At 37.4% G+C, this 25096-nt stretch overlaps 1 protein-coding gene across 1 annotated transcript in view; it reads left to right on the top strand.

Annotated features, from left to right (window-relative positions):
* Positions 1 to 24413, top strand: part of PLCXD3 (phosphatidylinositol-specific phospholipase C, X domain containing 3) — a 188856-nt gene extending 164443 nt beyond the window's left edge. The window contains exon 3 of the mRNA XM_011966387.1: positions 24028 to 24413. Within this exon, the coding sequence (XP_011821777.1) occupies positions 24028 to 24181 (154 nt within the window). The 3' untranslated portion in view covers positions 24182 to 24413. The remainder of the gene's footprint in view (positions 1 to 24027) is intronic.
* The last annotated feature ends 683 nt before the right edge of the window (positions 24414 to 25096 follow it).

Here is a 25096-nt window from a genome sequence, read left to right as displayed (position 1 = left end):
TGGGCTCCTTTGTAATCCAGGTGAGTTGTTTGGCACCTAAGCAGTATGATGGCATCACAGCTTATAAGCAATGGGTATGTAATAACTAGATGACAACTTTCATTTCAGATGTAAGTTATTTGAGATTAGCAACATAAGTAGATTCCAAGAGATGTAAAAATAAGTGATAAAAACTTTCTTTTCTACCATGGCCTTGCCTATTTACCCATCACCCACCCTTTATGGCTTCTTATAAGGTAAGAGGAATGATTCATAGCCACAACAGGTAATATTGCAAACAGGTAAACATTATAAACCCAATGGCAACCAATTCCATTTACAAGTAAAAAGTTCAGCTGAGGGACAGGACTATTTCCAGTTTACATAATCCAAAATCATTAATTTATTTGGAACAACTTAAATTTGTAGGGCACTTTGAAATTTGCATGAGTATTCATAGTCATGATTATATGTAAGCTTCCTATTAATCATGAGGTAGAATGATGTATTTTCATGCTGCATGTTGCACAGAAAGGATCAGCAGTTTATAGACATGGTTTAGGTGGAGTCACAGTCCTGGTTTCAAGAATGACTTCGCAGAGTTAGCTAGGAAGCTGTCCACTCTGGACATTAGCATGGCAGTGTAGACGTGGGATATTGATGGTGCTCTCTTCCATACATACTCCATCGGTGATACAGCCCAGTTTAGAATCAAGTATTCATAATTCTTCAGTCAACTATATATGGTATTAGTTTGGTTTTTCACTGAATTCCACTAGATATACTGGTTTAATGTAGCTAAGAAAATAAATCAACATTATAAACTTTTGTCATTAGAAATAGAGCAACTTTCAAAACTGGCAAGTATTTTGTCAGCAACATTTTTTTACATTTATTTAGAATACCTTACTTTGGTGGGATATTAACAAATATTTGTACTTCTTTAATATCAAAACTTTTTCATCTCCTAAAATGTAACTCAATGCCAAGAGTAAGACCTGTTATAAAATACATTCTATTATTAGTAGCTAAAAAGTCACACAATTAAAAATATTTTCAAATAACGTCCACTTAATGACTTCCAGTGGGACATGAGTTCCCAATAAAGTTTGCAACAAAATTCTTTAGGTTCTATCCTGCTGACTGCAACTTTGAGTTGGAAAGTATTTATTCATTCTTTCACTTGAAAGTAGCACTATCCCTCTAAACAGTTCTACCTGAGAGACTTTAACTGCTTGGGAGAAGACTCTTTCCTTGCCTTGGCCTGTCCCTGGAGTCAGTGTTAGTAAAATTGATGAGCAACTGATGCACGCAGTCATCAGAGACCATGGCCATCTCTAGTGTCGTTGTCTAGCTCACCACCAACTTCCCTTGGTGGGTGTCTTCCAAATTTGAACCCCAGCTATGGAAAGAAAAATTTCCAGTCTGGAGTGGTGAAGAATAATGGGATTTTTCAAATTGTTCTTCTGGTCTAGGGCAGAGAAACTGAGAGTGCATGGCATTACATTTATTTTTACAACTTTTAGTTAATTGATGAAACTAATATATTTTGTTGCCTCTAGGATAATTTTGATATTTCAGTACATTAGCTATTTAATTAGTCATTTCACAGTATCATGTTATCTGTTTTTAGGGATACTATATGCAGTGAGTTGCAAAATTCAGTGTAGAAAAATGCTCTAATAAAAAGAGACTGGTAAATGCTGGTTCCCTCATTCCCTAAATAAAACTGCTGCTGATTATCTAACAGAGGCATTGCTGAGAGAAGGACCCAGGACAGCAGCATCTATATAAAGGCATGCAGTTAATGCAATTGTAGGTGTGAATCTATATAACTTTAGAGGTTAACTGAGATTCCAGAAACATACACACACATATAGCCATTTATCTGAATTCTCAACACCTCTCCATGTGCCTGACCGAAGGCTCCTCTGGCATCTCTATGGCGAGTGTCTTTTCTTTTGTTCCTTTTGTTCCATCTAGAATAAATCCTATAAGCAACTTTTAAAGACGTATCCCTGCAAATCTCCCTTGAAATAACCCAGCACTGCATATGATTATGAGGAAGCATTTTAATTCATCTTTCTAAGGTCATTTTTATAGCATTATAGATTAACCTGAAGGAAGATTTAAGATTAAAAGTATAGCAAGGGTTCCTTTAGGATGACATTTTCAAATGCTTCCCTAGAATACAACCATACCAAGTTGTTAATAACGCTTCTCTTCCATATAACATATTCTATGACGTATATTAGAATCAATAGCTAGGCAATCAACGACTTAATTAAAGCTAAAGTGAGCACAAGCCCTGAGAAATGGCAACACTACTGTCATTTTGTCACCCTGGAAACGCTGCTTCTGTGTTTGATAAGTACAGACTCAGTCAGTTAGGCAGATAATTTACATGACCAACTAGTCACATACATCAGTGATTCCAATTTTTGAAAAACAAAATAGTACGATTTCTCTGTATCCATTGACATATTCACTCTAAAGCAAGTCAGAAGAGACTTACTCAGATGGCTGTTATCCCCTGGCAGCACCATTCCTACTACCAGCTGGAGCTACGTCCTAGAGGATCCAAATTTTCGTGTTTCTCCCCTGCTCCCATTCCTTAGTTTCTGACCACTATCTAGCCTCAGATCACTCTTGAGGACTTTTCTTGCAGTTCTGGTGGGATCTCAGCTTCTGCACGCTTTATATCTTCTTTGGAAGCCGAGAGGAGATTCTCTGAGCTAAAGAGGGAGAAGAATATATATGCTAGCAAACTACTGTTGACTCTTTCAGAGGTACAGCAACTTCCTCCCTACCCCTTCCTCTAATACTGCCTAATACCTGCCACTCACTGCAGAAGAAGCCATGAAAGAATTCCAGGAAAAAGGTGATCATGAAACTACTGGGAAACATTAACAAAAAATAGCCAAAATAATCTTTGGCCATAATAAAAGAACCAGAATGAGGGTGGAAATACTCTATTACACTTTACACCCAAGTGACAATATTGCATTATTTTCCAGTTACCCTTTTTAGAGGAAGTATAGACAAAGTGGAACACTCAGAAAAGAGTGACAAGGACAATAACAGGATTCCAAGCTGAAAAATCAAGGAAAGTAAGTGCGGGTATTTAAGAAGAATAAGGGAAGATACAGATGGTGGGGTTAGGGACATATCAATTATTTTCAAATATTTAAGGAATATCATGTTGAAGATGAATACACTTGTTTTACATGAACCTAAGTAGAGCTAGTGCGTGGTCAGAAAGAAACTTGTAATAGTGAGAGGGAGGCTATGAGAATTCCAAGCCCCTAAAACATATGTTAGAGTTGAGCCCCTGTAAAGGATGCTCAAGTTAAGCCCCTTGAAAAGAAACTGCAATATTTTCAACAGTGTTCTGTAGAACACTGGGTCCACTAGATGTCATTGGTGATTTATGTGTGTGTGCGCGCATGCATGCACTCATGTTAGTAGGGGCCGTAGTAGCAGGGCTATTCTCAGGTCAAATAAATTTGTTTCCCAATTTAAAAACAGGGAAATAAATCCTTAACTTCAGGACATTTCAATATTCTTAATATGATAATGGTCTCGATATGCTATTATGTGTATTGTGAATGTCAAAGAGGCTTCAACATTCCCTGAACTTATGTGGCCAAGAAAATCTTTTGTTTTAGGCACATCTTTAATCTCTCATGAAGCATTGTTCCATGGAATTTAATTCAGGAAACATTTTTGTAGAGAATATGATTACTTTATAAATGTCTTAAAGACATCTTCAAACCTGATCTTCTCTGAGACTTCTAAACATGGCAATGAGGAAATATACAAGGAAGAGGAAGAATGTATTACAAATTAAGACACATATGTGGCACCTCTATGGGTTGACAATATTTATTGTACATTACTAAGTTCCTAGGAATTAGCTTAAAAATGTTAACATGGTCAAACAATTTAGGAAAGTGTCAGGTAATATGATTTCCCAAAGATATAATGAAGAGATGACACCATGGGAAATACTCTTCTAATTCAGATTAATTGACTTAAAATTTCTCTCCCTGATGGTACTGTTAAAAGATTCTGACTTCATAAGGCCACCGTCAGGAGGACATTATAGAATTAACAACATAATGAATATTATTTTCTTACAGAACAGATGACATACTTTCTCTATCCTTTGCAGCTGCAGTTGTCACTGATTAAAGGGGATAAAAACAAAAAAATCACCTCTGATAATTATGTGGGATTGCAAGTGTCAAAAGACACATTGACATATTAGCACCTGCGATGTTTTGATCAAATTAAATTCTACTTATATTCATTCATTCTGCCTGTTAGCATTTTCAAAGTGAAATTTCTGAATTTGGCTTTAAAAAAAAAATCAAACTCAAATTTGGATGCTATAATCACACTTATCTTGGAAAGGATGCACTGGGGACATGAAGCTTAACAAAGTACTATACACAAAAAGCCCTGATGATGTAATCAATATCCTCCAGCTTCTGCTGGGCAATTTGGACTGGAAAAGTCTCCCATTAAGTGCCCATCACAAACTTTTTCTGAGGGGTATCTTTAGATTTTCTGATCCTTTTGTATATTATTCATAGCTTCATGGTATCCAGAGGGAAATCCTGGATGAGGTTAAGACTCTGTGGTCACTGACAATAAGTCATCTAGTTCTGATGGCCTTTCACCTTTGCCAGAGGAAGTAGAGGTACCCACGTGGGTAAGTAAACTGCCTAAGCATAAATGCAGTTTCTTTTGGTTGACCATCACAAAACACCCTAAAAGCAGCTGAAAACCTACCCCAGTGGCATTATGTAGTTTTAATTTTTCTCCCTTATGAAGTTTGTCAGAGGCCACTCTTAATTCTTACTCTGGCAAAAGGACAGATTTTATGATCACAGAATTTCCTGCCATCTAGATTATACTTGTAGGTTGGGTTTCCCAGAAAGCAGACTCTAAGATGCCAAGATTTGTGTGCAGAAGGGTTACTCTGGAGTTCTTTTGGGATCAGCACCTATGGGAGAGTACAGGAAACAGAACTATGTAGAGGAAGAAATTGGACTGTGATGCAGTCAGAACAAAGGCCTCAGCCAAGACTACAGGAAGCTCTGGAGTTGGGGGGGATCTTCAGATTTGTCCTCCCAGCCTTCCCCAGACATCAGTCATTGCATACAAGTTATTCCAAAGAGCATATGTGGCATTGAGTGAGGTGGCTTTCTTTTGCTGAGGTCAATTCTCAGACAGAAACTTAGTTGGGAATTGACAGCCAACAACACTTTCAGAAGCTAGAAGAATGAGTACTCTCCATCTGGAAGGGAAGCTCTGGGAGGCTCCTCACAAGCATTCACTAAACACCTGAATGAATAGAGAGTTCAGTCACCTGCCTTGAAGTCACTCAAAACCAGAAAAAATGAAAGTAACTACATGTATTTACTGTCTATGTGCTAAGCACTTGAAGTATTAACACTAATAATGGAGTAACAATTAACCTTCATTGAGTTCTTATCTCTTGGGTATAAATCTAAATTTTATATGCTTTATTTCATTTAGTTTACTATTCACTTTCATTATTCTCTTACATAAGTGACTTACCCAGAATTTGAATTCAGACACTCTGCTCCAAAATCTTCACTCTTAACCTCTATGCCATACCACCTATCTATAATGTATTGTTTCATTTTATTGTTACAAAAACACTATGAAGTGATACCATTATTATTGTCATTATACAATGAGGAAGATGAGAATTGGGGAGGTTAAATAACCTTCCAAGGGCCGCATGTTATTATAACTCAAATATGACTCTGTCTGATTCCAAAGTTCTTGATCTTTCTGCATCGATTGGAGGGAGTCCACTAAAAGTCGATAAATACTCACTTAGCTTATGAGTCCTTGGGGAGTAGTTTTTATTTAGTCTCATGAATTTGTGAGAGTCCATGGAATATTTCCTTTAGAATTGGAATGTGTGCCAATAAAGAGACAAATAGCTAGTTCATGAAGCCAAAAGAGACTTTATGGACATCTCCTTTTCCAGTGTTTCCATGCAAGGCTATTCAGAGCAATTCAGCAATTTCTGTTTGTAGGATTTCATGTAATTCTGGAACTAGTCCCATAGTCAAGGCAGGGACCACATCTGATTCATCCACCCCCAACAAATGCCACATGATAGGAACTCAATAAACACTTGTTGACAGTATGAGCAAATGTATGAATGCCATGGAGACCAGCAGTTTCCAGGGTCTTACCATCAAGGACCTATTTCCCTATTTCTCCCCACAAAGCCCTTCTCTTCTTAATAAATGCATATTTTAAAGTAATACTTTATTTTCCCATTGCTAAAATTAAAGACATACAGAATACACTAGAACTTCCAATCAGCAATAGGTAGTCAATACTAAACCTGGATTGATAAAACGATCCTGCCAACAGTGAAGTAGCATTTTTGTTCACTCACGTGACTATGGATTATGGGTAACTGATTTCTGTTGTGGCTTTCAATGTTACTGCCTCTAATAGTACTAGATCCAGAACTCTCAAGTGGATTTAACCACTGACAGCCAAAGGATAAACCTAGATAGTCCTTGAGATATTTGTTCCAAGCAAAATCAGAAATTTCCTTTCATCACAGCTCTTTCTTATCAAATGGAAATTTTTCCAAAGAGGGGAAAGGAAGGACAGGACTAGCAATAGAAACTGTCTGCTTTGAGGAAGGTAAATTGCTTTTGAGCTTTGAGCACCCAAATTCCCTGTGCATTTGCACTGAATGAGGGGCTATTTGTGCCGAGGAAGAGACTGTGAAGTGAGAACACTTGATGCCACACGGAAGAGTTCATTATATTGAGACTCTGCCCTTGAAAGAAAACCCATTGTCTGTCTCCTGGCAATCAAAATCTTATTAATACACAGAAGGGTCTCTTTGTTTAAAAATTGCAAAGCTTTCTTTATTCTTTCATTCCCCTGGAAAACTAAAGACAAAATAGTCCCTGCACACCAGGAGGCCCCCATCAAGGGCTGGCTGTGCTCACATTCTGTCTCCTGGCAAGGTTTGTGACTCATTCTGAAACCCTGACTTGGAGCAAACAATGAGTCTGAGGACAGAGTGCATTTTATGAACTCTTAAACATGATTTTTCTTGTAGTTTATATGAACTTATTTTAATTGAAAATGGATTATTACAGGTTTTCCTTGCCACAACAAAAAAGAGGGTTGCTGTTGTCATTATCAAAGGAAACGGATGGCATATTTTGCTTTGAGAATCTGGGAAAGTCAAGGTGAGGGGATTTTTTTCCTTTTGCAGGGACAAGGGGAAAATTCAGATTAATGTTTTCTTTAGCTGTGCCTTTAATTACTTTCTGTTTTACACCTAAATAGTTACGATAACTTAGTTCTGAAAATACATAATGAAGGACATAGTAAGACTTAGGAGGACTTTAGCCCTATTCAGGAAAGCCCAGGTCACCTAAAAGTTCAAGACTTGCTTGTTAGAGCATTGTTTTCCAGATAATTCATATGACTTAATTATTTCTCTGAGTGTAATTTTAGGGGAAAAATATTTTTTAAATGAACTGTTTTCATCAGACATAAATCAGATATGCTGCTTCCTACACAGAGATGAATTTAGCAAAACCCATAAGCCTTGTGTTTACAGATGCTATGATTTATGAGATACATTTGTCTACCTGAGGTTATTCTGAACCCCTCACCATTGTTTTAACCTATAGATGCAAAGACCCTGCCTTTTATCACTGAATGCTTCAGTGCATGGAATACTAACCCTTTGGGCAAGAGTTTCTTTTCATGTTGTCATTCTCTTGTTTACATTTTCAAGTGAAATTTCCAAACTTTCAGAAATGATCATACGGACAAGAAAACATATCTGAAAACCTGTCACACTTGACTTTAATTAGTTGTTCTGTGGGGGCTCAGTTGCTCAAAGGAAGAAAGATCCATGATCATTATTTTAAACTTTGCAGATCAATGAAGGCTTCATTTCTGAGTCTGGGTTTGGGACAGGCAGTCATAAGGCACTGACATTTTTATAATAATCTTTATCCCCCAGTGCATCAGAGAGTTCCGGAAAAATTAATGAGTTGATTTTGGAAATTTATTTCATTCAATAAAAGATATACTTCATTGAAAATTAAATGTATTCAAAACAAATTCATTAAAAGACACAAATGTTTTATTATCCACAATTGTTCATCCATAACTATAAAATATAAGTTTAGAAGTGTTAGAGAAGTAGCATATATGAAATACAATTGTTACAAAGCTATTATATATACATAAACACATATACTTAAATAAGAATTTGACATGAATTTATAATACATTTCTAATAAATTTAATTCTAAAATGATAATCAACTATAATTATAATAATTAATATATAATAAATTAGATTAAATACATCTGATTATATAAAATATTTAATTCTAATAAACTTTAATCTTATAAAGATGGTGATGATTACTGCTTTCATTATCATTAACACAGAACCTCCTGACACTACATGTATAATGCAAGGAAAGGCACCTTTCAAATTGAGTGGTCAGTTTGAAAATTTGTAAAAGTTAAAATTCTTCAAGTTAATATATTTTTTTAATTACTTTTATTCAGCAAAAAAGCAGAGAGTCCATAAACTAAAATCTGTGGCAGTAGCCACAATGAGGAATACTAAGTAGCATTTTTGCATTTTTATGAATTATGTTACTGCATATACTTCTGTTCTAAAAGTAAACCTTGTTTCTAAAAGAAAAGCCTGTTCATTTATTCAGCGAATATTTACTGAGTCCTTAGTCTGTGCCATACACTGTGCTAAACACTGAGGCTACAACAGTGGGAAACAGCCCTCAAAGAGCTTACAGGCTAGTTGGGGAGACAGACATTGATCAAACGCATAAATACAATTACAATTCTGACTAGTGTTTTGAAGAAGTGACATTTAAACTTTCACCTGAAAGATGAAAGTACATTACTCTAGTCAGGACCAGAACTGAAATTTCTCTTTTAACACCAAGTGACGGGGCAGGGAAGATAAGGCATCTTTGGAAAAACAAAACAAAATAAATAACAACAAAAACAAACCAGAAGTTTCCCTGGTGGAAAATTAGACTGGTCAAAAATGAGCAAGACTGATAACATGGCTAGCATTCACTGATGGAGAGAATGACAAGAGATGAAACTGAAGAAACCTCTAGTGGCCATTGTTCAGGGCCTTGTAGGCCAGTTAAGCATTTTTACCTTTGTCCTAAAAGCACTGAGAGGTAATTGAAACATCCTAAGCAGGAGATTGACATGAAATAACAAGTCAAGGTCAGCACATTGGGGGTTACTGAACTCAATAGATATGACCTGCAAAAGAACTCCTCGGCACTTTCAAGTCTTAAATATTTTTCTTTAAATCTTTTTAAAACCAGTTCTTAATGTCAGTATATCAGAAGACAACCTCTGGTTCTCATATCTCTTCACTCCTGTGGCTTCTTTGGAGGAGGGAGGTTTTCTGATTCCTGTAGCCTTCCCTGTTTCTCTTCTAAGAATCCTGTAATCAGTTTGAAGATGCCTTGCCTCAGAGGAGCTTCACATTCCAGAGGGGCTTTGAGACTTCACATGCCAAATTTGGGAACTGCTGTTGTACCAACTTACTTTAGATACTGCAATGGGAAAAGGATATTCAGATATTTGCCACAATTACGTGCCCAGGAAACAAAGCCGTTTCAAGAATTCTTCCCCAAATGCCTCATCACCAGTCTTGTCTGACAGCACCAGGACGTTATTATCCCCCGCTTTTCTGTCTTTGAAATTGTGAAAGTTGGAAAGAAATCCTGCAGACTCATTTTATATCACAACTGTATTATGCCCAGGTGTTAATTCCCAGCTCTCAGAATCCCCTACTGAAGCAGTGAATTGACAGGCTGTCACTCGGTGATTATTGAATGCAACACCACTACAGAGAGACAAGCACTCTTCTCATCATTCTACATGTACTAACTAATTTAATCCTCATTATTATGCCCACTTTATAGATGGCAAAACTAAGGCTTAGAGTGATGACCAACTTGCTCATAATAAATGGAGCTAAAACACTAATAGAAACAGTCTTGCTCTAGAACTGACAATAGTGCTATGAATTTTTTTTTAATTTCATTTATCTTGAAATGGTTTTCCTGGTAGTCAGTGAGGTCTTGCAAGCAGTCAGAGTCTAATCCACACTATAAATCCAGCATCTGCCAAGCACAGTGGCTCAGGCCTGTAATCCCAGCACTTTGGGAGGCTGAGGCAGGAGGATCACTTGAGTCCAGGAGTTCGAGGTTACAGTGAGCTATGACTAGGCCACTGCACTGCAGCATGGGTGATAGAGTGAGACACTGTCTCTAAAAAAGAAAAAATTCAGCATCTAATGAAAAGAAAGATTAAAGAATGGTTGGGGGACATTTATAAGACAACATCACAGTAACTATATAATCACAACTTTCTATACTAAAGTAGACCATTCTATAAATAGATGTTAAAATGTTAATATACAAATTCAAAGGGAATTTAATTATCTCTTCAGATTACATAACTCACTTAGAAATATTTTCCTTCATGATACTGGTGGATAATGTTAAAATTTCCACTAGCAACATCTTGGCTATAAGGAAAGGTAGGGATAATATGAATGAATTAAGGCTTTTTTAGACTCTCACAGCAATCTGAGAAGTTTCAAAGGAAGACAATGAGCTCTTTATTTATAGGTGAAGAAAATACAAGTTTCAATGTCTCAGGAGCCTTTGAATGGAATTAATATTATATTTTACTTTGTATGAGAAAATTTTTAAAAAATTTCTTTAGTTGGACAAATCTTTATTTACATATAAAGTCAAGCTTAGACTCCACAACATGTCAAAGAAGTCCTTAACGATTTGGCCAAACACTTTTTCTGCTTCTTCTCAACTGCAGTCAGTCCCCCTACACCTCCAGGGCCCCTGCTCTCTGGTCCCCATGTCCTTCCTAGTTGCATCATCTCTTTCATGCCCATATGCTTTTGCATGTGCTGTTCCCTTTTCTTACGATACCTTCCTTCAATTTCTTTGGAACCCCTTTCTCTTTGTCTTACGAGTGCCTAGGCATGACCAAGTTCAAATAGCCTCTATTTTGTGAAATGGTCCTTAAATTCCTCCTTAATTTCTCCCAAGTAAAATGAATGATTTTATCTACTGTGCTCCCATAGAATTCTATGCCCACTTCTGTTGTACCACATCATATTGTCATGGTGGGTTTACGCCTATTTTGCTTCTTAAACTTTGAGCCACCTGGGCCCAGGAAATTGGAGTTCAATGAATGTGTTGTTTTCTCTTTGGGTCCTAGGGATTGTAGTAGGTACAGGGAATGTATTAATGAATATAATATGATATTTTAATGGGCAGGTATTGGTAGAAATTGGCAAGGAAATGGATAATCATAATGTTATGTGCTATGTACACTCACAAAACTATGCTTAAGAGGCATAAAGCATTAAAAAAAAAAAAAAGGATCTTCACTCAGATTTGGATGGGAGGGGTTGAGATAATGCCCAGGCTAAATCTTAAAGGGTAGGGAGCAATTGGCCGAGAAGGGTATTGGAAGAAGACAGGCCTGAAAAAACAGGCAGGGCATGTTTGGGGGAAAATACAAGCATTTCAGTATCACTGGAGAACAAATGAACAGGAAGTAGCAATGAATGGGGTTGAGGAGGAGATGGCAGCTGATATGGCAGAGATAGGAAAAACTCATACACACTGCTGAAGAGTTAGTTATATCTTACAGGTGAGAGATGAATTTGTAGTTGTTCATGAAGAGGAATAATAATGCTCAAATTAATTTGAGGAACATTGTCCTGACTGTAGTGTAGAAAACACACAAAAAAGGAACATAGGCACAAGACTGTGGCAACGTCTCTCCAAGAGAGATGAGGAAAGTCTAAACTCTGAAATGGCCCTAGGGAGTTACAAGTAGCACCACTGATGCACAATACATCTTTGTTAGATGAATGCATGGATGGATGAATGGAGGTATAGAAAGATAGGTGATTTAAATAAAGTTTAACCAGTTTTTCTTTGCTGTGATGTTTGTGTCTCCCCAAATTCATATGTTGAAATCCTAACCTTCAAGATGATGGCATTAAGAAGTGAGGCCTTTGGAAGGTGATTAGGTTGTGAGGCAGAGTCCCCATGAATGAGATTAGTGCCCTTATTAAAGAGGCACGTGGGATCTTGTTTGCCCTTCCACCATGTGAAGATACAGTGAGAAAACTCCATTTATGAATCGAGAAAGGAGCCCTCACCAAACACCAAATCTACTAGCACATTGGTCTTGGACTTCCAAGACTCTAAAACTTTGAGAAATAAGTTTCTGTTGTTTATATACTACCGAGGTTATGGTATTTTGCTATAGCAGCCCCAAACAAACTAAGACAGTCTCATACCATAAAAATTGTTACATTGATGGTATTTTATTACCACCAGAGTCATCTTTCAGTTCATTCTTATTACCTGTCCAACACCAAGTATAACTAGCAATGTCCTAATTACCTGTACATCATACATTATCAATGGCAAAAAAAACCAACAACAATTGGTTCTTTAGACAGCAAACATTTTTTTTTCTTTTCACATGTAAAACACAGACATATAAACAGTTATACAATATATCTGTAGTATTAAAATTTCATGGATGAGGGGGACAAATAGGAAAACAATATTCAAAAAAGCTCCTTGGGAGGTAATAATGATAAAAGATTAAGAAATGCTATTGTAAATAATTGTTGTAACTCCAGTAGCATTTGCTAGTTTTAATCCAGTATGGTGAGTCTCTTTGTTTAATATAATTCTACTTGACACCATCTAAGTATTTGAGGTTTAACTTGGCATTATTGCTTGTTTTGTCTCTGGTATCATATTGACTTTAGGAAAGTATGCCTGAACAGAAAATAGAAATATTCCCATGACTCAGAGGAATGATATTTTAAATGTAATATTCATATTTCATCTAAGGACTACAAGTTATTTTGAAACAATGTTTCATCAATTCTCAAAGCAATCTATTTTATGGGGAAACAAAAAAGAACACTCTTCTGTTCTCCTAACCTCTCCCTGTGGAGATAACAATTAGTTACTCTAAATTCAGGCCTTGATATTTTAACTTCTGAGTAACAGACGGCATCTGAGGAGCTGTTTCTGTGATGATCACGGTTCTGAGATGTGAATCTGGTTGCTCAGGAACCTCCCATTACCTAGTACCCAAGGGATCTGCTGAAGAAGCTACTCAGTTAAGGCTAATACAGAATCAACACTGGCCTCAGCATCACACTTATCTACTCCGCCTCTCACCTCTCAAGGTGAGTGAGTCTGTTGAAAAATCATTCTTCCCAGGAAATACACTGGCTGTAATACTATTTCCAAAGAGCGTTGGTCTTCTCGTATATGCAAAGGTGATGCCACAGGCACAGCAGAGCCACTTCATCTGTTCTAGCAAGGCCAGAAAGAGGAAGTTCTGGGTTCAACCAGAGTGGCTGCACACATACTGCCACAGTATCTGTCGTTCTAATGAACTTGAATACACTCATGTCTGTGCTCCAGGGATTCAGACTGTCCCTTTTAAGACAGAAGTATCTTTTAAAACCATTGCTGTGGGGATCAAATGTCTCCACCTGCTACTCTGTTTTCTAAAGGCATTGGGCCATTTAGGTCCACATTATGCTCTTTTAGAAACAACTGAGTCCTCCTATATCTGGGTCTCACAGGGAAATGTATATGCTGAACTTATGGATCAGGATTTTTAAGGTACTAGCCAGGGAATAGTGTTGCTCAAGGTCATTGACCCAGTGTTGTCTGAATGGGTTGAATTTCTTTAGACTAGATATACTTTCTGAGACCTGGGGAAATGCACATTTATCGCACTCCCTGCTTCCATCTCACTCAGCTCTTCTTAGTTTCCAAAAGGAGCATGGTTTCCTTCTTTTCTTGATTTTCATGACACTATATGCTCCTGATTTTCCTCCTACTTCTCTGTCTACTTCTGCTTGCCTTCTATGGAATCCATTTTCCTGCCCATCCCTTAAATGCTTCTGATTTTTTCTCTTTTTTCCTCCTCCTCAAAATCTAAATGATTTTATCCGCTTTCACAGCTCCAACTATTCTGTTTGTGGTGACTTCTGACCAGCTCTCTGTCCTGCATATCAGACCTGTACTAACCTGCAACTTGAGATTTCAACTCATGTTTTCCAAAGTCATCTCAAAATCAACATGTATCAGACTGAATTTATCATGCCTGCTGGAAAGCCTTCGCTCCTATCTTTCCAAGATGAGTGAATGATGTCCACCTGCCAGAATACTGTTAGAAATCTAGGCATAATTCATGGCCTCTTTCTTCCTCTCCTTCTACATCCAATTTCATATCAGATGTCATTTTAGATGACATATAGATTTCAGGTATCTTTCAAATACACTGCTGCTACTGCAATACAAGCAAGCACTATCTCTGGTCTGGATTACTTCAGCAGCTCCTAATTGCGATTTCTGCCCCTAGTATTGCTCTCTCCCATCACTTGTCTATACTGAAGGCAAACTAATCTCTAAATCACTAATCTAATCATAGTATTCCACCAGCTAACAGTTTTCAGTTACTATATGTTTCTTTCCTTTTTATTTTTAATTTTTGTGGGTATACAGTACGTGTATATATTTATGGGTACATTAGATGTATTGATAAAGGCATGCAATGTGAGATAAGCTTACCATGAAGAATGGGGTATCCATTCCCTCAAGCATTTATCCATTGAGTTGCAAACAATCCAATTACACTCTTTATTTTAAAATGTATAGTTATTATTGACTATAGTCACCCTGTTGTGCTTTCAAATGGCAGATCTTATTTCTTCTTTCTAACTTTTTTTTATACTTATTAACTACCCCTGCCTCCTCCATAGCTCTCCCACTATGCTTCCCAGCCTCTGGTAACCATCCTTCTACATTCTGTGTCCATGAGTTCAATGTTTTGATTTTTAGATCCCACAAGTAAGTGACAACATGTTATACTTGTCTTTCTGGACCTGGCTTATTTCACTTAATATAATGATCTCCGGTTCCATGCATGTTGTTGCAAATGACTGAACCTTACTCCTTTTTATGGCTGAATAGTACTCCATTGTGTATATGTACCACATTTTCTTTTTTTTTTTTTTTTTAAATACAGAGTCTCGCTCTGTCTCTAGGCTGAAGTGCAGCAGTGCGATCTTGGCTCACTGAAACCTCCGCCTCCCGGGTTCAAGCAATTCCCCTGCCTCAGCCTCCTGAGTAGCTGGGACTACAGGTGTGCACCACCACGCCCAGCTAATTTTTTGTATTTTAATAGAGACGGGGTTTCACCATGTTGGCCAGGATGGCCTCTATCTCATGATCTGCCCACTTCAGCCTCCCAAAATGCTGGGGTGAGCCACCAAACCCAGCCACATTTTCTTTATCCAGTCATCTGCTGATGAACATTTAGGTTGCTTCCAAATCTTAGGTATTACAAACAGTGCTGCAACAAACATAGGAGTGCAGATATCTCTTCAATATACTGATTTTCTCTCTTTTGTGTATATACCCAGCAGTGGGATTGCTGGATCATGTGGTAGCTCGATTTTCAGTTTTTTGAAGAACCTCCAAACTGTTCTCCATAGTGGTTGTACTAATGTACATTCCCACCAACAGTACACAAGGGTTCCCTTTTCTCCATGTCCTCTCCAGCATTTGTTATTGCCTGTTTCTGGATATAAACCATTTTAACTTGGATGACATGATTTTCATCTCTCTGATAATCAATGATGTTGAGCCTCTGTTCATATGTCTGTTCGCCATTGGTATATCTTCTTTTGATAAATGTCTGTTCAAATCTTTTGCCCATCTTTTAATTAGATAATTAGCTTTTATTCTATAAAGTTGTTCGAATTCCTTATATATCCTGGTTATTAATCTCTTGTCAGATGGGTAGATTGAAGATAATTCTCTCCCATTCTGTGGGTTGTCTCTTCACTTTGTTGATTGTATCCTTTGCTGTGCAGAACCCTTTTAATTTGATGTGATCCCATTTGTCCATGTTTGGTTTGGTTGCCTGTGCTTATGGGGTATTGCTCAAGAAATTTTTGTCCAGACCAATGTCCTGGAGATTTTCCCCCAAATTTTCTTATAGTAGTTTCATAGTTTGAGGTCTTAGATTTAAGTCTTTAATCCATTTTGATCTGATTTTTGTATATGGTGAGATGTGAGAGATAGTGGCCAAGTTTTATCCTTTTGCATATGGATATCCAATTTTCCCAGCACCATTATTGAAGATACTGTCTTTTCCCTAGTGTATGTTTGTGGCACATTTGTCAAAAATGAGTTCACCATAAATGTGTGAATTTGCTTCTGTATGTATTCTTTTCTGTTGGTCTATGTGTCCGTTTTTATGCCAGTGCCATGCTGTGTTCGTTACTATTTCTCTGCAGGATAATTTAAAGTAATGTGATTCTTCCAGTTTTGTTCTTTTTGTTTAGGATAACTTTGGCTATGCCAGATCTTTTGTGGTTCTACATAAATTTTAGAGTTGATTTTTCTATTTCTGTGAAGAATATCATTAGTATTTTGATAGAGATTGCATTGAATCTGTAGATTGCTTTGAGTATTATGGACGTTTTAACAGTATTGATTCTTTCAATCCATGAACATGGAATATTTTTCCATTTTTTTGGTGTCCTCTTTCATCAGTGTTTTATAGACTTCATTATAGAGATCTTTCACTTTTTTTTTGGTTAATTCCTAGGTACTTAATTTTATGTGTGGCTATCGTAAATGGGATTGCTTATTTTATTCCTTTTTCGCATTGTTCACTGTTGGCATACAGAAATGCTACTGATTTTTGTATGTTGACTTTGGATACTGCAAATTTACTGAATTTGCTTATCAGTTTTGTTTTCTTACAGAGTCTTTATGTTTTTCCAAATATAAGATCATATCATCTGCAAACGAGGAACATTTGACTTCTTTCTTTTCAATTTGGAAGCATTTTATATCTTTCTCTTTCTGACTGGTCTAGCTAGAAATTCCAGTACTATTTTGAATAACAGCAGTGACAGTGGGCATCCCTGTCATGGACCAGATTTTAGAGGAAAAGCTTCTAGTTTTTCCTCATTCAGTGTGATACTACCTGTGGGTCTGTTGTATATGGTTTTTATTATGTTGAGATATGTTCATTCTATCCCCAGCTTTTTAAAAGATTTTTTATCATGAAGGGATGTTGACTTCTATCAAATGCTTTTTCAGCATCAATTGAGATGATCATATGGTTTTCATTCTTCTTTCTGTGAATATGATGTATCACATTAACTGATTTACATATGTTGAACCACCCTTGCATTCCAAGGATAAATCCCAATTGGTCATGATGAATCATCTTTCTAATATATTGCTGAATTAAGTTTGCTAGTATTTTGTTAAGAATTTTTACATCAATATTCATTGGCGATATTGGTTTGTAGTTTTCTTTTTTTTCTTTTTTTAGATGTGTCTTTGGTTTTAGTATCAGGGTAATACTGGCCTCACAGAGTGAGTTTGGAAATATTTCCTCCTTCTCTATTTTTCAAAATGATTAGAGTAGAATTGCTATTAGTTTTTCTTTAAATGTTTGGTGGAATTATTCAGCAGTGAAGTCATCAGGTCTCAGGGTTTTCTTTACTGGGAGACTTTTTATTATGGCTTTGATCTCATTACTTGTTATTGGTCTGTTCAGGTTTTTATTTTTTTCCTAGTTCAATCTTGGTAGATTTTATGTGTCTAGGAATTTGTTCACTTCTTCTAGGTTTTCCTATTTATTGGCATGTATTTGCTCATAGTAGCCACTAATGATCTTTTGAATTTCTGCAGTGTCAGTTGTAATGTCTCTTTTTCCATTTCTGATTTTATTTATTTATTTGGGTCTTCTTTTTTTTTTTCTTAGTATGGCTAAAGGTTTGTCCATTGTGCTGTCAACAACTGACATTTTTGTTTTCTTGATCTTTTGTATTTTTTTCATTTCAATTGCATCTATTACCACTCTGATCTTTATTATTTCTTTTCTTCTACTAATTTTGGGTTTGGTTTGCTCTTGGTTTTCCAGTTCTTTAAGATGCATCATTAGGTTGTTTATTTGAAGCTTTTTTCTCTTTTGGGACATAGGCACTTGTAGCTATAAACTTCCTTCTTAGTACTGCTTTTGCTGTATCCCATAGGATTTGGGGTGTTGTGTTTCCATTATTATTTGTTTCAAGACATTTTTCAATTTCCTTCTTAATGTCTTCATTGACCCACTGGTCATTCAGGAGCATATTGTTTAATTTCTATGCATTTGTATAACTCCCAAAATTCCTCTCGTCATTAATTTCTAGTTATATCCCAATTGTGGTCAGAGAAGATGTTTGATATTTAGATTGTTTTGAATGTTTTAAGATGTTTTGTGACCTAAAATATGGTCTATCCTTGAGAATGATCCATGTGCTGAGGAAAAAAAATGTGTATCCTGTAGCTCTTGGATGAAATGTTCTGTAAATACCCATTAGATCCATTTGGTCTATACTGCAGATTAAGTCTGATGTTTCTTTGTTGATTTTCTATCTGGAAGATCTGTTCAGTACTGAAAGTAGGGTGTTGAGGTCGCTGGCTATTATTGTATTCGGGCCTATTTCTTTCTTTAGCTCTAAAAATATTTATTGTATGTATCTGGGTGCTCCAGTGTTGACTGCATATGTATTTATGATTATTATATACTCTTGCCAAATTGAACCCTTTATCATGGCACAGTGACATTATTTGTCCCATCTTACAGTTTTTTTCTTGAAATTTATTTTGTCTGATATAAGTATAGCAACTCCTGCTTTTTTTCTGTTTGTTTGTTTCCATTGGCATGGAGTATCTTTTTCCAGTCCTTTATTTTCAATCTATGTGTGTCTTTACAGGTGACATGTGTTTCTTGTAGGCAATAGATCACTGGGTCTTGTCTTCTCATCCATTAAGCCAGGCTATGTCTTTTGATTGGAGAGTTTAGTTCATTCACATTCAATGTTATTATTGATAGGTAAGGACTTACTCCTACCATTTTGTTATGTGTCTTCTGGTTGTGTCGTGGTCTTCTCTTCCTTTTTTCTTTTTCTGCCTGTCTTCCTCTAGTGAAGATGATTTTCCCTAGTGAGAGAATTTAGTTCTTACTTCTTATTTTTTGTGTATCCATTGCATGTTTTTGGTTTTAGTTTACCAGGAGGTTTGCAAATACTATCTTATAACACATTATTTTAACTTGATCACTTAACACTATTTGCATAAGTAAACAAACAAAAAGTAAACTAATAAAAATATGCCTTAACTTCATCCCCCAACTTTTAAACATTTTGTTGTGTCTACTTATATTTTATTGTACTGACTGTGTCTTGAAAATTTGTTGTAGTTTTTATTTTTGATTGGTTCATTGTTTAGTCTTCCTACTGAGGATAAAAGTAGTTTACTTACCACAGTGACGGCGTTATAATATTCTTTGTTTTTCTGTGTACTTACCATTACCAATAAGTTTTGTACCTTTGACTGATTATTTATTGCTCATTAATGACCTTTTCTTTTTGATTGAAGTACTCTCTTTAACATTTCTTGTGGGGTGGGTCTGGTATTGATGAAATCCCTCAGCTTTTGTTTGGGAAAGTCTTTATTTCTCGAAGGATATTTTTGCTAGATATCCCACTCTAGGGTAAAAGGTTTTCTTCCTTTCAGCACCTTAAATATGTCATGTCATGCTCTCCTGATCTTCTTGTGTTTGGATATGAATATCTTTCTCTAATTTTGGAAAGTTCTCTGTTATTATTTCTTTGAATAAACATTCTACCCTTATGTCTTTCTTTTTCACTTATTTAAGGTCAATAACTCTTAGATTTGCCCTTATGAGCCTATTTTCTGCATCCTGTAGGCATGCTTCATTGTTTTTTATTCTTTTTTCTTTTGTCTCCTCTGTATATTTTCAAATACCCTGTCTTCAAGGTCACTATTTCTTCTGCTTGATCCATTCTGCTATGAAATGACTGTGATGCATTCTTTAGTATACAAATTGCACTCTTCAGCTCCAGAAAATTTCCGCTTGACTCTTTAATTATTTTAATATCTTCGTTGAATTTATCTGATAGAATTCTGAATTCCTTCTCTGTGTTATTTTGAACTTGTTTGAGTTTCCTCAACACAGCTACTTTGAGTTCTTCATCTGAAAGGTCACATATCTCTGTTTATCCAGGATTGGTCCCTGGTGCCTTATTTAGTTCATTTGGTGAGGTCACATTTCTCCAGACAGTGTTGATGCCAGTTAGATATTCTTCAGTGTCTGGACATTGAAGAGTTAGGTATTTATTCTAGTCTTTTCTGTCTGAGCTTTTTTGTAGCCATCCTTCTCAGGGACGCCTTCTGGAAATTTGAAAAGACTTGGGTTTTGTGATCTAAGCTGTGTCTACTTTAAGGGGCACCCCAAGACCAGAAATGCTGTGATTCTTGATGACTTATAGAGGTATCACCTTGATGGTCTCAGTCCAGATATGGGAGAATTCTAAGTTACCAGGCAGAGATTTGTTCTCTTTCCTTACTTCCTTTCAAACATACAGAGTCTCCTGCTCCATTTTGAACCACGTAAACCTGGGGACGGAGTGAAACAAGCACCTCTGTAGCCACCACCACTATGACTGTGCTGGGTCATACCTGAAGCCAGCAAAGCACTGGCTCTCATGCAGGGCCTGCTGTAACCAGTCCCTGGCTACTGTGTATGATTTCTCAAGGACCTGGGGCTGAACAATCAGCAGGTGGCAAAGCCAGTCAGGTCTGTATCCTTCCTTTCAGGATGGCAAGGTCCCCCAAGCCCTGGGTGGGTCCAGAAATGCCATCTGGAGTCAGGAAGTAGAGCCAAAACCCTTAGAAATATATCTGGTATTTTATTGTATTACAGCTGAACTGGCACTAAAAACACAAGACACAGTCCTTACCACTCTTCCCTGTCCTTTCCAAAGGTACAGGAGCCTCACCGTATAGCCACCACCACCCCAGTCATGATGAGTACTTCCAGACTACCACTGATGTTCCCTTAAGGTCCAAGATCTCTTAAGTCTGCTTCTGGTGGATGCTGCCTAGGTGGGGACTCACCCTTCAGGGCACTGGGCTCCCCTCTGACCCTGGGCAGGTCCAGAAATGTCATCCAACAGTCAAGTCCTGGAATCGGGGACTCTAAATGTCTGTTTGGTGCTCTACCCACCATGGCAGTGTTGGTACCTAAGGTGCAAGACAAAGTCCCCTTTACTTTTCCCTCCGCTTTTCTCAACAAGAAGCAGTTTTGTCCCACAGCCACCATAGCTAGTAATGGGCTGAGTCTTACTTGCCAGCAAGTCTCAGAGGTTCACCCAAGACCCAAGATGTAGTACCCGGATATCTCTGCTGGTTATTTGGGGCCAAGGGCTCTTCAGTTAGCAGGTGATGAATGCTGGTAGGTCTACATCCTTTTCTTCAAGGCAGCGAGTTCCCTTCTGGCCCAGGGTGTGTCTAGAAATGTCATCTGGGAGCTAGGGCCTGGAATGGGGACTTCATGACTCTGACTGGTGCCCTATCCTGCTGTGGCTGAGCTGGTATCCAAGAGGCAACACAAAGTCCTCACCATTCTTCCCCCTCTTCTCCCAAGTGGAAGAAAGGGGTCTCTTTTACAACCATAAGCTGTGCAGCCTGGTTTAGGGGAGAGGTGATGCCAGCACTCCCTTGATTACCCAAGCTGATGTCTCAGTATGGAGTTGCCTAAGAGTTGCAGTTCTTAAGACCTAGACTGCCTTTCAAATTTACTTGGAGATACAGAATACTGTAGCCCTCTGTGGTGAAGTTTGCAGGCACTCAGTTTCTGACTGCTGGGATCTGCAATTCCCTCTCTGGCTAGGCCTGGTTTAAATATTCCCTGTGTGACTGGGCATCAGCTGAGTTAGGTCTGGTTTTCATTTCTGCTCTAGCAGGACAGCACTGAGTTTAATACCTCACAATTAGTGTATTCTCCCTTCCCCAGAGCCCAGAGATGCTCTCCATTACCAGGCCATTGCTGGTGGGGGTTGAAAGGGATAGTGACAGTGATTCAGGATTTTTTTTCTATTTCTTCAGTGGTATTTTCAGCAATATAAAGTTAAATCCAGGTACTATAGGTACTCACCTTATTTGTAGTTCTTATGAAGGTGGTTTTTTTTGTTTTTTGTTTTTTTTTTTTTTGGTATGTAGATAGTTGTTAACTTAGTATCCTTGCAGGTGGGACTATGTCCTTGCAGGGGGATGTGGAGCCTTCTGTTCCACCATCTTGCTCAGCCTCCCAATTCAGTTGTTACATATTTCTCAAGGCCCTCTATTGTCTGGGTTTTTTTCTCTTTAACATCTTTCAAAACAACCTTACCTTTTTTATACAACTTCTTCTAGGTTTTTAAACTCTCCTCCCTTTTTTCCCTTTTCTCTCCCTCTCCCTCTCCCTCTCCATTTCATCCAGAAATTTAATGTTCACATGTATTTCCATCAAACTTTCTTTGTTAGTACACTATCAGGTCTCTGGCCTGTTCATTTATCCTTTTGTCATGGAAATCTCCCTTCCTGCCCTGCCCAAGTTATAGTAGTTCTCATTCCAATATGCTGTCAGACGAAGCTGGACATCATCATTAACGTCACCTGTATCTGTCTGCCTGTATCCCTTGCTCCTAAGCACACACCATGATTCTGTTAATGAATGTAAAAATGGTATTTCCTCTGCCTGAAAGTGCATTGCATCATCCTCCATCTACCATTCCCACCTTTATCCAGCTAAATCTTCATAATCCTTCAATATTTATTTTAGGGAGCATCCTTCTGAAAGGTTTTCCTTGAGTTTCCAGGCTATGCTAGGTGACTCTCCACTATGGTCTCATGGTGATGAATGAGCTCTTATAGAGAAAGTCTAATCACACCGCTCCTCTGCTCAAGATACATCAAAGGCCCCTATTTTACTCAGAGTGAACATCAAAACGTTTATAATGGCCTAATGTACCCTATAGAATCTGCCCCCTTTTCCTCATTACCCTCATTTTTTACTACTCTCTTCTTTTCTCTAAGCTTAAGCATGCTACCCCTTTTGTGCCATGGCAATAGCTGGGATGCTCTCCCTAGATAGCCACATGACTAACGCCCTTGTCACCTTCAAACCTTTGCACAAATGTCCTTTTATCACTGAGGCATGCTAAGCCACCCTATTTTAAAATGCAATCTGCATCACTCCTCCCCACCTGCAGATTACTAATCTTCCTTTCTTTTCTCCATTTCTATAGCACTTATTCCCTCCTATCAAACTACACATTTTTATGACTCTTGTTTATTGTCTGTTTCTCCTTATGAGAATGTAAGCTCCACAGGGAAAGATATTTTTATCTGTTTTGTTTACTTGAATCCTCCAGGTGCCTACAGTGATGACTGGAACTTAATAGGTGCCCAGTAATGTGTTTGAAGAAATGAGCCCTGATTATATTGTGCTACAATTTCTTCCTTGTCTGCTTACCCACCACCAAACTGTACACTTTTTGAAGGCAGAGGATTTTACTATTATGTCTATTTACAATATCTTAGCACATTTCCTCATAATAGTGGGTTCATAATAAATGTTTACTAAGTGCATGTATTTATCTCTGACCTCCCTACTCCATAGTTTTGCAGGGTTTGTGATGACACCATGTAAAATCAGAATATAAATGCAACAATGTTGTTTTCTTAGTAGGGAAGCATCATTATAAACTATCACAGTATCTGGGATCTGCGGAGATGAGGACTCCAATACGGACCAATATGAATATTTCTCTTACAGAGTTTCTGCAAAGGTTAAGAAACCCCCAGAGTCCATGTGGCCTTTTCCTCTTCCTGTACCTATAACTGAAACATTTATTTTAATAAGCTAGAAACTAAAGGGAAGACTGAGAATTGTAGAGCTTGAAAAATAATATCTTGCCTTCTGTGACTTTTCTTTTTGTTTCCTTTCTCAGAGCTCTTCCTGCCATGATGCAGTGGGTCCGCACACAGAAGCCAGGAGAGAGTGGCATCAATATTGTCACTGCCGATTTTGTAGAACTTGGTGACTTTATCAGCACTGTCATAAAGCTCAACTATGTCTTTGATGAAGGAGAAGCCAACACTTGATAGCACCACTTGGAGTTTCCATGATTAAGATGGAGAAGGCTCATTGTATTAGGGCATATTATCTGTAAACAATCTGATCTTCCTATTTCACTGAGTCTCTGAAGGGAATAGGGCTGGTAGTGGGTGGGAAAGGGGGAAAAACTATTTCTTCAGTGATTACAATCATACTCTTCATTACTATAAATATTTCATTTCCCATTTGATGCGTGAAATCTACTTCTAGTGTTAGGAAGAAAAAAAAAAAAAAAGACCAGTAACTTTGTTTTTCAAAATTAGTCTTTGTAACATAGAACTTACATGTGTTTACTTGATTAGATTCTCTATTTCCATCCTACAGCTCCTACACTGTCTATATCCTGTAACCTTTCTGCTCCCTCTCTTGCTCACTCTTTTTAATCAGATGCTATATGGAAATCAAAACAATTGAATGCCCAACATTTTGTGTATTACATTGTTGTCTTAAAATGTACTTGTTTTGTGGGACTTGGTATAATACTCTATAGTCACCTGCAGTTGGGCAATCATAGCTAACTTTTGGTCATAGAAAATCTGCATCAAATCAGTTTCCATGCATCAGTAATATTGAAGGTCATAATCAGTGATTTTTGTTATATGAAAATAGTAGTGTTTCACAGTATTTCTATTTAAGGCAGCTATAAATATAGGATAAAAATATTTTTGGAGAACTGTGAATGCCAACTTCAGAGGGAATGATGATTGAGGGGTGAAAGAGATGGATGGCATTTTAATTTGGCAATCTCTTAAATAATATTTCCCTGCAAGTACCCAGTACATGGTAGGGTACAACTGTGATAAAATTGAAAACTCTGAAAAGAACTCTTTAAAAGGCCTTCTTAATGATGCTCTTGATGAAAGAAAAAAAAGAGAAGGAAGGAAGGAAGGAAGGAAGGAAGG

This window comes from Mandrillus leucophaeus, unplaced genomic scaffold, assembly GCF_000951045.1.
Source record: "Mandrillus leucophaeus isolate KB7577 unplaced genomic scaffold, Mleu.le_1.0 Scaffold119, whole genome shotgun sequence".
In the NCBI taxonomy this organism is placed as follows: domain Eukaryota; kingdom Metazoa; phylum Chordata; class Mammalia; order Primates; family Cercopithecidae; genus Mandrillus; species Mandrillus leucophaeus.
Note: the sequence above shows the minus strand (reverse complement) of the source record. Positions and strands in the feature narration are given on the sequence as shown.